The sequence below is a fragment of the Amphiura filiformis genome, chromosome 12 (assembly GCF_039555335.1).
Source record: "Amphiura filiformis chromosome 12, Afil_fr2py, whole genome shotgun sequence".
Classification (NCBI taxonomy): domain Eukaryota; kingdom Metazoa; phylum Echinodermata; class Ophiuroidea; order Amphilepidida; family Amphiuridae; genus Amphiura; species Amphiura filiformis.
The window spans coordinates 5,671,501-5,688,655 of record NC_092639.1 but is presented as its reverse complement, the minus strand read 5'-3'; the positions used below and the strand labels follow the sequence as shown (position 1 = coordinate 5,688,655).

Here is a 17,155-nt window from a genome sequence, read left to right as displayed (position 1 = left end):
ACAGGTTAGAAAACCTATAGGACTTCTTCTGATGAAGATGTATGTCACATATCAAAAATTCAAGGTTAGTTGAATTTGTTGTGCTGAAAGCCAGTTTAAACTTTTATAAATTGTTTAATCACCAGCACATATGACCTTACATTTGACCTATAGGTATTGCAATGTTAAGGGATGACACAGAGAGGAATTTGTTGCAGACTGTGAGCATAACTATAAACCCTCACTGCATAATGATCCAAGCACAAATGTTCATGGGATAATTTAAATTTGTCTCCAGAAGTTGATGACCATTGTCAATGAAATTAAGTGGTTGTAAAGTTAAGAACAATTTCTTTTTTGGGTACAAACTGCAGTATGATTTGTTTATGCAACCAGGTTTCTGACTGATATAATTTTGTTGACGTAAAAATGACAACAATCAATGCACTTGCCCTTCCCATCACAATGTATTCTCCCTTCAGGGTCGTGCATTGTTTAGAGGTTAATGACTTTGCATCAGTTGTTTAAATTGAGGTATTAGAATATCTAAACATTGTGTAAAGAACCGAGGAATATCCCGAGGGCGCAGCCCCAAGGGATATTCCTCGTCCAAAGCACAATGTTTAGATATTTCACAGTACCCATAAAATAACTGATGCAAAGTCATTAACCTTATTCATAACCATCACTTTTCACTTTTTTTATTCAATTTACGTCACATTTTCTTCTTTTAATTTGAAAACAGAACACAATTTTAACTTTACCTGTCGTTTTCCCTGTAAAAAATCGAATAGCCCATTAAGGAAATACCGCTAGCGACCAATCACACTAGCACGCAATCATGCGATGTTCAAATACGGGCGCCAGCGTCCGCCAGAAATTGCTCGAATGCTTAACACGCCACGTAACACGGTCATTGTAGAGCGTACTTTTAGCTACGTAACAAGATGCGGTCATTATACTTTTTCAATGACCTGCATTTGCGTCCGCATATTTAAAAGTCATTATCTGTGATTGGGTCGCACTTGCTGCGTATATTAATGAGGTTATGAAACTGTTTCGGTGAAAAAAAATTATTTAAGGCCTTGTGCATTGATTAATTAATCTGACATATACTAAAAATCCTGGAAAAATCTAGAACTATACACCTAGCAGATGAAGTAACTACTCAGTTGAATAAGCTGCTACTACTAATCTTAAGTTGTTCAATAAAAAAAAATCGGAAATGTACAATTTGCTACGGAAGATGTCTTCTTTATTGACACCTCATTTCTGAAAATTGATTATGTTATTGTCCAGATCTAAAGTGATATTTGATGAGATTGTCATTGGGCATCATACATGTATGTACAATGCAGAAAGTGCACACATGCAATCACGATCAACAGAAAACTTTGCCTATTCAAAAACCAAAGATCATTTCAAAGCAGTGCCAAGATATCTCATCCCGTTGAGAATCTCATTGGTTGATACTTCTTTCTCGTCAAATCTGAGCATTTGTGTAACACTTACCCTGAAAGCATGACTGTTGGCGCTATCAACAACTACAAAGAGAGGTTTACGTGTAAATGGATGCAGATCTCCAGGATGTATACTGAAAACAAAACACAGGACTGATGTTAGAATATTTTAAGATTATGCTCCAGACTACAGCCCTTTTAGATGGCATTTATATTAAATTGTTAGACACTAAAAAGAATATTTCCAACAATAGCTACTGAATTCAGAAAGTATCCGGCAGGAAATCCAACTATAGTTCAGATGATTCTTGAGTGCAGGCCAAATTTAAAAATGCTAAATTGGTGTTTTTTTCTTATATACCATATTTTCATAAACATTTAATGATGTACACCGTCTGTTGATCTGAAATTGCACAATTTGTAATCCATGAATTGCTTTTATTTTTTACAATATTGTGATATTTAAAAGCAGTCATAAAATCTACAAAAACTTTTTACCTTTTACACATTATCATCAATTGAGATTTTTCATAAAACTCTTGGTACTTTCAAGGACAAGCAGAGATATTCTGCACAAATTCCTTGCCTTACTTACTACTCAGAGAATTGATAAATGGGAATAAATAGGTCCATTTGATGCAACCTAAATGCTCTTTCATGAAATAGGTCAGGAAATTTCCTTCTGAAAGTGTCCACTAGAGTACATTTAGAGATTCAAGTTGTTAATGAACAACAATGAAACGTGATTGAATCCCTTTTAACGATGGAAACAAGCTAAAGATCGTCTAATTCATATGGTTATTTTATGAGGAATGTCAGTTAGTCATTGCCACTCAACCTTTCAAGAAGATCTGTGATTTCTCTGTTGATATCAACAATAAAACTACATAATAAAACAGCAATGCTTAGCTGCTACTTCCAAGATACTGAATTCAACATGTAAACATGTATACACACACCAATTCTAGGCATGACGACTTATATGACGTACCATATGCGCGCTGCCTTCATGTTTATTTATGCTAATGCTAAAGTGTGGTTTCGTCACGGATTAACAATGGTTGCCTCCTGTACAAAGGTATAGGAAGTGTTGTTGAAATGTTGAGCATGTATGGTTACCAAATTCGATTGTCTTGCTCGCATTTATTCTCTTGTCCCTAAATGCAAAGTTCCAAAGTTGGTCTCTCCTTACACAATAATTTTTCAGTTATGAGAATTAAAAAAAACTGATTTGTACTCCATGTCTTACCAATGCATTTCTTTCAACATGTTAGATCTTTTAGAAAATTGCTGTTCTGTGCCATCTTTTTTGCTATTGGTTGCTATGTCGCCGACATCATATGGTCCATCATCTCCTCCTTTACCTGATGGCATTGAGCCATCGGCTGATAGATATAACAACAGGGCTGCATTGGGCGGAAGTTCCTGCAACAGAAAGGAAAAACAATCTTGTCTTTAGCAAATGTTTCATGTTCACTGTTTACACAGTTTACCATGCAAGGACATATGTGTCCATACATTGATTGGAATATTCCATGCCCTGTGCCCTGTACTTGAAATTCAGCTGACGCCAGTACAGTGTCGGGCCTGATGACATCGCTCATCTCACCATACACAGAGCAATCAACTTGTCAGCGCTTATACCCGAACTCTCTCTTGTGTACACTTGCGTTTTTGCGGTATTTTTGAGTTCACTAACGCACCCTTCAGTTATCATTGACTCCAAAGGTGTCATGCCTACCTTCCGCAGTATGTGTACATCCATATCAAAAGGATGCACTTCTCTTTTTTCATAATAGCTAGGAATAAATACCAGACTAATCTAAAGTGGAAGTCATTTCAAATCATTCCTAAAGTCAGATGGTTTAGGAGTACAGGGAAAATTTCAAAACTCTGTGACTTGGGGATGATTTGAAGTGACCTCCACTCGAGATGAGTTAAGTACTTATTCCTGCCTTAAGCTTTTATGAAAAAAGACACACAATGTAGCAGCCGACAAGTGCATAGTTTTGATATGCCTATACACATATAGGCTCATTCCACAATTGCAAAATTCTGAGGAACTTCTGAGGAATCAGCAAATCATGGATTGTGTCTTTATTCAAATAATGATGACCTACCTTGAAACCTGCTGATAGAAATGCATAGAACTGACCAAACGTTGGTTTATACAGAAGATACTTGTGTGGGTTTTCCCTCTTGATGGGCTTATCGCTGTTATCCTGAAACCAAATCAGATTATTATGTAAATATCCGAGACACAATATGAAATATAATTTCATTTCACCTCAAGTTTAGCAGTGACATCAGATCATATTTTATGTGGTTGCAAAAAAAAAATAAAGCCCATTTACCAATGTACATATGCTTGGTGAGATTAGGTTAGTGTGCACGATTTTCATACGACAAGCAAAATACGACCTTATGTCACTACCAAACTTGAGGTGAAACACAGTATAGTTGAAAACCACATAACTACTATGAAAATGCTACACGAAGGATTAATATTTGACCTTGAAATAAGTTTTAACATATTTTGCACATCATGATTACTCTCACCAAATCCAGCAAAGTTGAGGATGTTTGCACCACGCATCTAAATCAAATGAAAGCCTTCTGAACAAAACTATGGGAGCATGAAACAAGGCTATAGGATAGCAATTAATTCTTATAATAAGGTTTAAGTCAGGTTTGGTTTGTCCAGTGAGTGGTTGGAGCAGATGCAAAACACCTTTAAGACAGCACCCCCAGCAAAAGGGAAGGGGAAGGGAAAATTAAATTGGGGGAAAATGTTAGGCATTGACAAAATAAGGTTCATGTGCAGACACAATCAAGGGTGAGAGAATGGGACTTGTAAAATACAAAAACCTGCTGCATGCTTGAAGGAAACAACAGTATTAAGGGACATATAATTTCCTGATTTTCTAAACAAAAGAAAAACTAAACCTCATATTGCGGCAATGACAAAATGAGGTCTAAGTGTAGACTTGTAAAATTCAACAACGGGCACTTGACTGAAACAACAGAATTAGTAGATCTAATTAAGCTGGAAAAAAGTACAATTTGCTTTTCAAATCTGATTAACCAACAACTAAAGATCAGAGGAAAGTCTGATGGTAGGACAGTCCTTGTTTATAGCATTAAAAATAATATACTCTTCCAAATTGACATTATAAAGACCTACATTGCGCCTGAAAGACACCGAGGTCAATTATTCTCTTCTATAGGTAAAGGAAGGAGGGATAAGTCAGTGAGCCTTTCTTTGTAATCAGCCTCAGGATAGCCCAAAATGAATTTTGTTGCCCTTCTCTGACCACTTCATCTACTATGTTGTGTTTAATTATGTACAATTCCAAAGGGAACTGCAATATTCCAAATCACCGCGAATCAAGGCTGAGTACAAAGTCCTGGAAATATTTTGAACACATTGGATATTTTATACTATCGGTTATTATTATTTTTCTATTTTTATTGCATATAGGTTATAAAAAAGAGGCAATCTTCCTTATTATGAACCTAAATAAGGGGGGAGGGTGATACAAATATAAATCTCTGAAAAATCACATTGGTACATATTAACACCAACAACTCACATGTACAATATGAGCATGCACGGCGCCCTCGTTCGGATGGATGAATGAGGGACATTGAAGCCGATGGTGCGTTTCATCATACATAAGTTTATTGCACTTTCCAATTACTCTGTTGATGTGATCACTCCAAATTAATGAAGAAATATCAAGACCAAGATCTTCAATGGAATCAACAGAGCCTAAAATTATTCCATTTATTTTATAATCATACTGAATTACTTTCCTTTTATAACCATATTGAATTGCTTTCCTACGTCTGGTGATTGCTATGATTTGACATTTTAAAAGATGAAAAAGTATTGAATTCCCTGTTCTATTATATTTCCTAAAAACAAAATTGTCAATTCTTTTTAATTTCTTGAAATACTGTTGTGGGCCATAAAAGGCAATCACACAGCAAAATGATTTTGCCTAAAGGCAAGTTAAGTAATGCACAATTTTGAAGACAATTTAAATAGAAAAGAGTGCTGTTGCAGCATTTTATCAAAAGTACTTTTGAAATGGCCAATCATTTTGGCAAAATTTAGATAACTTTTCCAAGAATGACAGTTCTTTATTTTTTTTTTTTTTTTTCCAACTCCATGATTTTTTTCTGTTTCCCATAATTAACAGAGAAGTCTGATCTTAATGTCAATGTGCCTGCATTTATCACATTTCCCTTAAATCCAGGGTAAAGCTGAATGATGATTAGCACCCTTAACCCTAACGGAACCCATGGTTTTTTGCTATCAGAAGGGAAAGAATAAACGAAAAAGGACAGAAGATGAACCAAGAATTCACTTGGCTCGCTCCGGATTCGAACCTCGGACCCCTAGATCACCGACATGAAGCCATGGGGGTTTCGCTGGCCCAGCCAGCAATTCCGTGGTATATATGACTTAGGTTGATTGCATGCATGCGCAGTGGTTTTCCTTGTCAGCTTTAGTGAGTTTCAGCTCTGTTAGGGTTAACATAGGCCTAAATCTTGCCAAAACACATTCATTAACCCTAACAGAACCCATGTTTTTTCCCCTATTGGAAGGGAAAGAAGAAACAAAAAAGAACAAAAGATGAACCAAGAAGTCCCTTGGTACCCCGGGACCCCTCGGACCCCTAGATCACCAACATGTAGCCACTCCAGCGGTCATGTGAGTATGACTTAGGCTGATTTTGTCATGGCATCCCTTGGAATGCATGCATGGGCAGTGGTTTTCCCAGTGAGCTTTAGTGAGTTTCAGTTCCGTTAGGGTTAATGGAAGCAGTTTTAGAAACCTGCTTTGACCTTTGTACGGTTACACTTCCGACAATAATCATTCGGATAGTCCTTTGAGATTAATTTCTTGCAGCTTGCACATCGCCGTCGTTTGGGCTGCCTTGGAGTAGGAGAAAGAAGAAACAGGATAAAATATAGTCAATAGCAAACATGACTTCTAAAGAAATTCAACCCGTAACTATGAATCGCAGGTACTATGCCAAAAGTCATGGCTTCAGAACCGTGAAACATGGATCCAGAGCCATATCCCATGGGATTAGAGCCGTGCAATATGGCACTCATGTACCAAGAGCCGCGAAACTCAGGTATCAAGGCATGAAACATGGGTCTACAGAGCTGAAAGCTGGAAAGCATGGGTATTTAAACCATGGAATTGGTTCGAGAGCATCAATGATGGACCCAAGCCACTAGTTGAAAGCAGTGCAACACTGAACTGGAGCCATCAAACACAGTTACCAAGCCGGCAATTATGGGTAGTATTTTACAGAGAGCTGCGAGTCACATCTTTCAAGCGGTGTGACACAGGACTGCATGGAGTAGTCAAACACAGGTACCAGGCTGGAAATCATGGGTCATACCAAAAGTTTGTTTGGCTTATATATTAAGGCGGAAAAAATAACACTGCGTATTGATATAGAATGGTTTGCACGCTGTTGGGCCCAGTGGTTACGCTAGTTGTGCATTGCGTAATGTGTGACTAGCGAACGATTATGTGAATTTACGCGAGCATGAGTTGGGACTTTATTGACGTGAGCAGTAACAAAAGCTGAATAATTTCCACCTAATATAAGCCGAACAAATTTTAGCCGAGAGCAGTGAATCAACAGTATTGAGTTGTGGATTATGGACCAATCTGTGGGTCCGTGCCATATGTTTCAAGCCGTGCAACATGGGACTGGACTGTCAAACACACGTGTACTGAGGTGGTAATCACATTAGTACCTAGCCGTGAGTCTTGCAACACAGGACTGGAGCCGTCAGACACAAGTACCAAACCGGTAATCACTGGTCATACAGCCATGAACCATGGGTATCGAGCCATGGACAACATACCGAGCCACAGGTATCAAAGCATTGTATCGTGGTACTGGAGCCTTCAACCATGGGTATTGATCCCGTAATCATGGGTCGTATCTAACCGTGAGCCGTGGACGATGTATCTAGCCATGGATGATGGACCAAGCTGTGAGTCACAGTTATCAAGCCTTGCATCACTGTACTGGAACCATCAAACACAGGAACCGAACAAGTATTCAAGGGAGAAATCAAACCCAGATCCACAAATCACCTGTATCAAGCCATGATCAACACAGAAGCAACAAAAAATGCTGGACAAAACACAAACAAATCACAACTATACAGCCAGGCAAACGTCAAAATCCTGCTGGCAAGAAGATTAAGACAAGGCTAGATGTTAATAGCATGCACGAATAGCACAAACCCTGTGTGGAATTACACTGGGGGACCACTCCAGTAGTCTAGAATACATTGCAGATTGCACGCGAACATGAAAAAGCTCACAATAAAAAGTAGCATTAAAACGAATACCAAGCACTAGCACAGCTTTCTAAACATTCAGTAATGCAAATAGAATGATTTTGGTAAAAAGTGATTGGTTCACAGCTAGTTTTGCAGAAAAATTTCATGTGTGATCCAATTGCTATAAATTATTTATAAAATTAATCCCTCCTAAAATTGGAGCATCGGTGTTGCATTGACTGTGCCAAAAGTTCTGGTGCGGTCGAAAATGCCTTGATTCTGTGGTATTGGGGTGTTAGAAGTAGGCTAGCTAACAATATACATGAGCTATTAAAGTTAAGCTTGGATGGTGGTAGTATTAGTAAGCGCTAGTGATTATATTACCATGGTATTTTATGATATGAATGGACCATTGTTAAAAATGCAAAAAGAATAAGAGTACTGCATATATACATATAGACCTTTTACCCGGATGTCACTGATCAATCGATATTGCAAGTACTTCATGTTCAAACACAAATATCAAACAGATACACTCCATTACTGTTGTATGATACACTGCATCCAGTAAATAGTGGCCATGTTGCATTAACTCTGACATAACATCAACAAACTTCACGTTGTTGTTCGTTTCTTCTGTATTTTGTAGGTTCAGAGTTTTAAATACACAGTGTAGTGTTTATCATAAAATGATAACATTATACTGTGAAAGTTTTGTGTGTGTGTGATTAATTTTTTGTACCGCAACAATTCTGGTCTATCCTTCATCAGTGTAAGCATACAAATTAGCGTAAAATTGTCAAGACTTCATTCTCAGGATTAAACAGCTTTATTCCATAAGCTGTATAATCCCTGTCATGATACTAGGCTAACTCTGAGTATGCTTATATGATGCAGTTAATACCACAATTCCCAAGTCTGCTTGTTTTTTTTATTTGCCAATTTCAAGAGCTCAAGAATTAATGTTGCACGAAAAATTAAACATTTACAGGAAAATGTGGTTCATGTGGGTCATTTCTCCATTGGTCCCAATATCAATTAATCAGTACCACAGAGGAGTAAGATAAGACAGAGCGCGTACCACCAGTCAAAGTCCCCGTGTATTGTATGGTACCAGTTCTCGCATATTCATGAGGGCCGATTGTTCGATCGTGCTGTGTCAAACAATCACGCCAGCGCTATGCGTGCCTTCACGGCGATATCGCGATAGAGCGTTATGTGCTTTGCGATGTAGCGATAGACCATGAAAATACGCGGTAATTGCGTAGCAATCTCGCCTGTCGCATTTCATGGAACAATCGGCCATCATTATCGGATGAGGCAGAGACTTTGACTGGTGGTACGCGCTCTGTCTTATCTTACTCCTCTGTGATCAGTACATGCTGACATTACTGGTAAAAGGTCTATACTGCATTGATCTATGACTGATCACTAGGCTATTCCTGTTGAAACCCATACACCCCCTATGGAAGACAAGACCTTAATCTTCCACACAGAGGGCGTAGACTTGAAATGGAGTTTCCTGAATGGATGACTCCATTTAAAATCTAGACCCCCTCTGTAGGATGCTAACATAATGTCTTCCATAGGGGGTGTATGGATATCAAGTGGAATAGCCCATTGCAGGTCTCTCTTACCTTACTTACATTAGGTGGTGTGCTGTTAGTATCCAGGGAAGTTGGTTCTCTCTCCAAAGTCTGCAGCATGCGGTACATATCCAGCGTCAACTCACTAAACTTCACCTGTAGGTTACATTGAGGTGAGGAGGAGAGACCAATTAGATTAAGATATTACTCGTACATAGTACTCTGGGTGATTAGGGTGTGATCCAACTTCTTTCATCCAGATTTTATACAGATCTGTGTTATCCGAAGATGTAATCTTCATAAGAAAACACACATTTTAAATGCCTTAACACCTTAATTTCATGCTCTGAAGCATTTAGTAGGACATATTGATGTCGCATATACAGTGAGACAACATTGAGCTGTATGGGGGACATCCCTAAGATCAAAGCATGGGACTGGCCCATCAAGAAGATCCCTCGTCGTATTCAAGTATCACATGACCAGTCCAGCGGGTCAGTTGCCTGAAGTCTGATGGCATTAGATGCAACGTAAAAAGTTGTAAAAGTAAGTTCCATTAAAGATTTTATTCACAACTTTGTGATTTGAATGACTGGATGACAGAGAATATTCACTATTTACAGATTAGGTTTTGCATGGGTTTAATATCTTCTTTGTTTATCCTCAAAATTCAGGGTTTGCAGTCGCTTTGTGCTGTATTGTTCTGTATGGTTTAGTAGTATTAGGGTTAACACCACACTACTGCCATTTTATTGGGCTGTTTGGAAGAGATCAATAATAATACCTATGTTAATTCTCTTCCCTATTTCAGGCAATGGTCCCGATCCAATACTGCCCTCTAACCTTTTCCAAAAACTTAAGATCATTTCAAAGCTATTATTAGATATATCAAGTAGTCAAAATGGCTATAGATTAAATTTAAAAGAGACCCATTTTAACTCAAAATATAGTGATAGCAGATAAGCTCAATAAAGTGGACATCTGAAAGATCATTTCTGTGATTCACTTTCATATTTCTTATATAATTTCATAATAATAAAGTTTCCTTTCTGCTATTCAATTTTCATATCATCTATTTATCTGTGTAAGTGTATGGTTTATCAAATCCCACATTTCTTAATAAAAATGACACAATTTCCTAGAAATGTTTTGCACAAATGCACATAGCAGGTTTCTAATGACATCGGAATCTTAGCTCATGTCTTTCTATTGCTAGACTTAATTGGGGCAAGGATAGTTGTAGGAAACCCTATAAACCCTGTATAAAATGGTTCATTTCATTTGAAATCCGCATTCCCCCTGTGGAAGATTTACCTGAAGTCTTCCACAGGGGGAGTACAGGTTTCAAATAGAATAGATAATTGGCAAATGAAAGAGCCCAATGAATATAAACTAAACACAAAATACTGCAACTCAGTATGCTTGGTACCACAGCAGCTGAAGTGAGTATCCCATCATGCATTGCAGTATATCTGCTTACTACATAGCAATATCACGCTGGCGGTTACGTAATTAATCGGATTAATTACATAGCAATAGGTGAAAACAATTTTGAACATATCGCTGCACTACAAGCAGGTTACACTTATCACCTGTGTATGTCTGCAATCATAGATTGAATACAATACTGGTCTTTTCAAAGATACTTATCTTACAGGTGCAAGTAATCAGCATGATATGGTTCAATGAAGAGGTACCGCGTGAGCGTTTCATGTATATTCAAAAATTGTTTTCACCTATTGCTATGGTAGTTAATCCGATTATTACGTAATTTCGCCAGCGTATACAAAAAATAAGAGCCCCTTAACCCTAACAGGACCAGGTACTATGAAATACTACTTGATATATGCGCTGTTCATGTGTGCATCCCACGTGGCGTGATGACGCAATCGCCCTAAGTGATATATGGACACGGTTTCGCTGGCCAGCGAAGCCCAACACCTGTGGCAAAGTGTCCCTGACCAAGCGCTTGGCATGCGAGGGGTCTTGGGTTCGAATCCCACCCAGAGCAAACAACTTCTTTCTTTGTTTTCTCTCTTTACTCCTTCCTTCTTTCCCTTCCCGTCACCAAAATGCCCTTAGGCAGTTAGGATTAGATATTGAGACCTTTGGATAGTTTCACAATACTTTAATGTTTATATTTTTTTCAAACAAAAAGTCTAAGCACACATGATTTAAGTGAGTAATTGAAAGCTGAAATGAGGGATGTGTATACATTTTAAAAGGCATGTGCAGTCATGCAGTTCTATTATGGTACAGCAAAGCATAATGGGACACTCCTTTCAACTGCTGTGGCTCGGTATCATTTGGTACATCAGATTGTTACATACAATGTAGCAATCTTAGTAAGCAGCAGATAGAAAGTAAACCTTTGTTATTATTACTTCGTTCATCCACATACGGCATACAGCTATGTAACCTAGATGTATTATTTATGACGGTGGAAAGATGATAGCACGGGGATCAATAGCATGCCATTAGGATAACAAGGAGATACACCGATTCATTTGGGGTCTTGAGTACTATATGCACAGTGTGAAGCTTTCTAAAAATGAAACAATCCATACCAAATTGAAATAGAGTCACAATATCAATAGGAATTCATTGGGTATGCTTCTCTTTATTTTTATAGTGATTAAAATTGAACTATTGGGAGTTCACTGAACCCTTAAAAATATTACTTTTACTTTTATAATAGTGACATATATATGTGGTGGATGCATCAATATTTGCATCAAAACTGCAAGTATTGTTGACCGGTTTTAAATTCAAGGGTGTGATTATACTTGACAAAAAAATCTTGAAATAGCTGATAAAATATCCTGTAAATTGCACTTTCCTATATTTTTGTACAAGGAGGGAGATGAAAACATACAGGAAATAATCCTATGAGAACTACCTGCCGATTGGCCAAAATGAATATTGTCTCCAATTTTGAACCAATCAAGGAGGGTATTAATAAGATCATCTGCAAATGCAAGTTTGACCATAAATAGTTTAAAGCATAGTCATAATTGGCAATTGAAATGAGCATTTCAAGTTATCAACCAATCAGAAATGCTGTTAGATGACCAGTAGAGTCCAGGGGGGGGGACAAAAATCTTGGGAAATCACACCTGATTTTAATTCCATCTGAATTTTGGTTTTCAAGTACACTTTATTATTGTTTGTTGTTTGTGTTTTTTTTTTTTTTTTTGTGGTTTTTTTTTTTTTTTTTTATTTTTTTTTTTTTTTTTTTTTTTTTGTGTGGAAAAGGTAAACTATATTGGGCTATTTAATTTCAAATCCACACTCCCACGTTGAAAAATTTTGGGAATATCAACTGGGAGAGTATCGATTTCAAATGGAAGAAACACATTGAACATACACCCTCTGAATCTTTCATAGAGGGAGGTTGTGGTTCAAATAGAGTTGCTTAACATGCTATATTCCATTTGAAATTCATACTCCTTCTGTGAAAGATATTCCCATAATCTTCTACAAGGGGAACATGGATTTTAAATGGAACAGCCTATTGCGCCTGCATACAAACTATTATCATTCCAAAGATGCTTAGCAGCCTTGCATAATGACAATATAATGCATGAAGACTTGAGTGTACTCATGGGAAACATCACATCAACTGAATGTGCACACAATGCAAGCTATTGTCAATGTCTACCTGACGTTGGTTGTAAACAAAATAAGATGGATAGCCTCACTTTGTCAGTTTTAACTATTTATTTAAGTTAGCTGGCTAGTGCATGGACCCCAAGAATGACATTTGGTGGGATAGTTGAAAAAGACAGGTTATTTGTACTAACTAGCTCGGCCTGCTGGGGACAAACAGCCAGAAAACACATTTTCCCTTGTGTGTGAAGGATGTATCCCGAGGATTGGAGGGAGTGCCAGGGTCTAGTCTAGGATTATTAAGTTTATAATGGATGACCCCAATTATATAAGAATGCTTCCAAAAAAAGTTTGGAACAGTGAAAAAATATCATTTTGGTTGTCCCCTGTCAATTAACAAGATACTTTTTAATTCAGTTCCCCATGGTCAAATCCAGCACCCTAGCGTGTTGTGTCTGAAATATGCACCATGTAGCATCAGCCCAACCAAGAGAATGGATGAAAAAACATCAGAAACGTCCAGAAAAACAGGTCACATACACCAGGTGTGTATGCAGCATATAAGCCTTTGCGGGGACACGCATTATGCAGAGCGCAACTAGTGTAGTGGCTGCACCAAACAGCTGCGTGATGACCAAGAATATTATTATAAACTGGGTTATCATACACAAAGGGCAGGTGTCTTAGAAAACTTTGATTTGAAAATGTCTAGGGAGGGAGTGGACACAGCAGCCCTGACATAGCAGTCAAGATAGCTCAATCAATAAGGCATTCGACTAAGGTGCGAGAGGTTGCGGGTTCGAACCCTGGCGGTGCTTAGTACGCTCTTGTGGAAAAATTGAGTTAGCTTTAAATTCCCCTGGACAAGGAACTTAACTGCTAATTGTCTCGTTGTAACCTGTACGAAACTTGGGGAGCTGATCCTGGTTGCGAAGGTTATTTGTGGAATGTCTAGAGTGTGTGCTCTTGAAGCGGCAAAGTCCCTGAGTTGTTGTTAAATGGTTTATTGAATGATGTGGGGCCGTAGTGGTCAGCGACAACCAGTAAAGTGTGCTGAGGCTTGTGGATCACCATCTAGGCATTGTGCCTGTGCGAAGCGCACTATAAATCACTGTGCTTTTTTTTTTACCTGTTGTTGACAGTTGCCTACAATGAGTGCCTCTTGCAAAGTGAGATAGATTGGTGTGCCTTTGTCAAGTTGAGGTACTCCTCCTTCTGCTAATCTATACGTTAAGATTACTGGTCTGGAATTGCTGTCTATCACTGTGATTATATCATCAGCCTGAAAAAATGTCACAAGAAAACAAGAAGGATTTAGTACAGTGAATAGTCTGACAAATACCTTGATTATACAATCAGCTTGAAAACATAGCAAAATGTCATAATAGTACACACCGGGTTTAAACAAGTTGGGTGATTTACCAAACTTACCATTTTGGCAAGACTTTAGATTGAGTTATCCCAGTTAAAATCCATGCCACGCCAGTGGAAGAGGTGATCCTAACCTTCCAAACAGGGAGTGTGAATTTAATGGGGTTACCTGAACGGGTCACTCCATTTGAACCCCCCCCCCCCCATGTGGGAGATTAAGGTTATATCTTCTATAGGGGTGTATGGATTTCAACTGGAATAGCCCAATAATTGCTGCCATTCCAAGGAATTGGCACAAGGGTTAGGATGAAAGTTAGGATCAGGGTTTAGGATTAAGATTAGAGTTAGCTTAAGGCTTAGAGTACCCAAATCTTCAGTTTGGTAAGGGAAAAGTTGGAAAGATGCTTCTTATCGGCCAATGCTCTTTAAACCAAGAAGACATCATTTTATGTACATTCAATATTGTGACACTGTTTTAGAAGTAGAAGTGAGTCAGTGCAGTCATCTTTAAGAGCCTTGTTTCCCTTTACAAAGATAAAGCATTGCAGTATTTTCTTAAGTGACAGTACATTTGATGTTACACAATACATACTGATACTATTATATTAACTCTACGCTAAGCACTTTATTACATTCCTCTAACAATATATTTGTTGCTATATGTGACAGGTTTTGTCTGTCCGTTTCATTATTTGCTTCATTTACAGATGACTGTTATAACAATCAGGTTTCCTTTTGAAAGAGGATTACATAAGACATTTCTGACCAGCACTATCAAAACCGGGAACAAGTCGCCAGATGTATTTTTTGAGTTATAGGCCTTTAAGGGTAGACGAGGTATTGTTGGTCGAAGCAACCTAAAAATCAATTTTTATTATCTAGATCAATATATTATTGAAAATTAACACCTTGATGTTTTGCAAAAGTTAGTTCTACAAATCGTATACTTTGCAAACTTGCTTAATTTATTGTTGTTAATGAGTTATGTACGTTTTACAAAAGTGTTGTTGTTTCAGCCCTCTTTACAACGTAACTCAAGAACCGCAGCACCTATAAAAGTATATCTGTGATATTTTAATTCTCCTACACGCTCGCTATGAATTGAGCAATGCAGTTTTTGCCAAAGCTCACTACCATTCGTAAGATGCTGTGAACTACCAAATCACAACAGTTTAAAATAATTAATAACCTTAAAGATGACATTCCTATAAAAAAAAATGAAATTTTGGAATTCTTAATTTCGTGGTATTTGACTGTGGGACCAAGGGGACTTTCAAATCCTTAAAAGTACTTATTATAAAGAGGTTTATTTAATCAATAAATAACAGTTGAACTATGATAATCCCTATTCAATCCTGTGTAAGGCAGGAAACTAATTGGCCCATTACTCAGAATAGCAATTTGGCAACAATTTCAAGGTATCATTTACAAAATTATCCATATCTTGATAAGTATTGATGCTATTTACATAGTTTTGGTATCCATCATTTTAAAGCTTATTTTCTAGGGATTGCATTTTTATTCAATTCATGAAATGTCAAAAATACGACTTGTTCCTGGTTTTGTCAGAGCGGGTCACATTTACCTTCACCAGTGGTAGTACCAGGAAATTCCCCCCTCCCAACCTTTTTTCATCCCCCAGTTTGCCTCCCAGTCAGGACAAAAAACAAAAAAATCCACAATTTTGGGCCAATTTTAGGACATTCTTCCATTTTCCAATTTTCCCCAAATTTCAAATCCCTCACCCTTTCTCCCAGAAAAAAAGAAATCATGGTAGCTCCCACTGCTCCTTACATTATTGTGGAACATATTGTACTTTTTCAATTGTTAATTTTAAGTTTTAAATTTCAATTTCAAGTTTCGGGAGCCTTTAAAAACTAGTTAGACTGACTAACTGCCATGCTTTCAATTTGAGCTCATCCATTTGCCTGTCTGACAGCAATGTTTCTGAATCTCTGTATGCTAGTTCAGTTCATCTCCAGGTCATTCAACCCTATCCATTCCTAAATGTCTCATCACGTTCTGATGCATTAATGAGTGTACCTCGGGGTTGCAAACTATTTTCGGAATGAATCTGCGAGTCAAATCACCCAATGTCGCCCAATATTTCTTAACTATGGGTTTATATGGGATATGAAAATACCTGAGCTAGTGGTTGTAAATGTAACAAAAAATGCACAATATTTCTCCTAACCATTGGTTCTAGGGACATGAAATGATCAAAATTGAGTGAATATCTTCAAAGATAGCCACTATCAACTAGTGGGTTGACAACCAGGGTATTAGTTGACACTGGGGTTTTTGCTTCATATTTTACTTTTGTTCCCTGGATCTGGAGTGTAAGGAAATTACAGTTTTCTACATTCTTTTCAGTTGGACTTAATAAATGAACTTGATCAGAAATTAAGAGAATATGAAACTGGACATTATTTTAAAAGTTGGAACTTTTTCATGAAAAGATTAGGCTGGAGTTTCAAATTCTGCTAACTTTCTTATTCATCACAACAGCAATCTTTCACTGTCGGGGGGTTGAGGGAAAGCCACAGAATAGCCAAGTTATGACAACACTCCAACCGACAGAGTACTTATGCTTTGTAAATGCCTCTATTTCCCAAGTACCAACCTCCCATTCCATAACCAATGTCTATAAAAGTATTTCTCTAACCATTGGTTCATATGGGACAAGGAATGGTTATGAAATCTTTAAAAATCACCCATTTGGGCTCTCAAAGGAGGGGTTTGGCAACCATGTGTACCTATCTCTGTAATTTTGTAAATGCCTCTTATTTCTCCAGGTACTAACCTCAGGGGGCGTAGCAAGAGGGC

At 37.7% G+C, this 17,155-nt stretch overlaps 1 protein-coding gene across 2 annotated transcripts in view; it reads right to left on the bottom strand.

Moving 5' to 3' along the window:
- Positions 1-17,155, bottom strand: part of LOC140165700 (protein SCAI-like) — a 167,899-nt gene that overhangs the window by 22,020 nt on the left and 128,724 nt on the right. Inside the window, exons 7-11 of one of the 2 annotated variants that reach the window (XM_072189009.1) lie at positions 14,088-14,240; positions 9,401-9,505; positions 3,560-3,661; positions 2,689-2,864; positions 1,492-1,573 (exon numbers count right to left, since the gene is read on the bottom strand). In XM_072189009.1, the coding sequence (XP_072045110.1) occupies positions 1,492-1,573; positions 2,689-2,864; positions 3,560-3,661; positions 9,401-9,505; positions 14,088-14,240 (618 nt within the window). The remainder of the gene's footprint in view (positions 1-1,491; positions 1,574-2,688; positions 2,865-3,559; positions 3,662-9,400; positions 9,506-14,087; positions 14,241-17,155) is intronic. The other variant, XM_072189010.1, reaches the window with a different exon arrangement.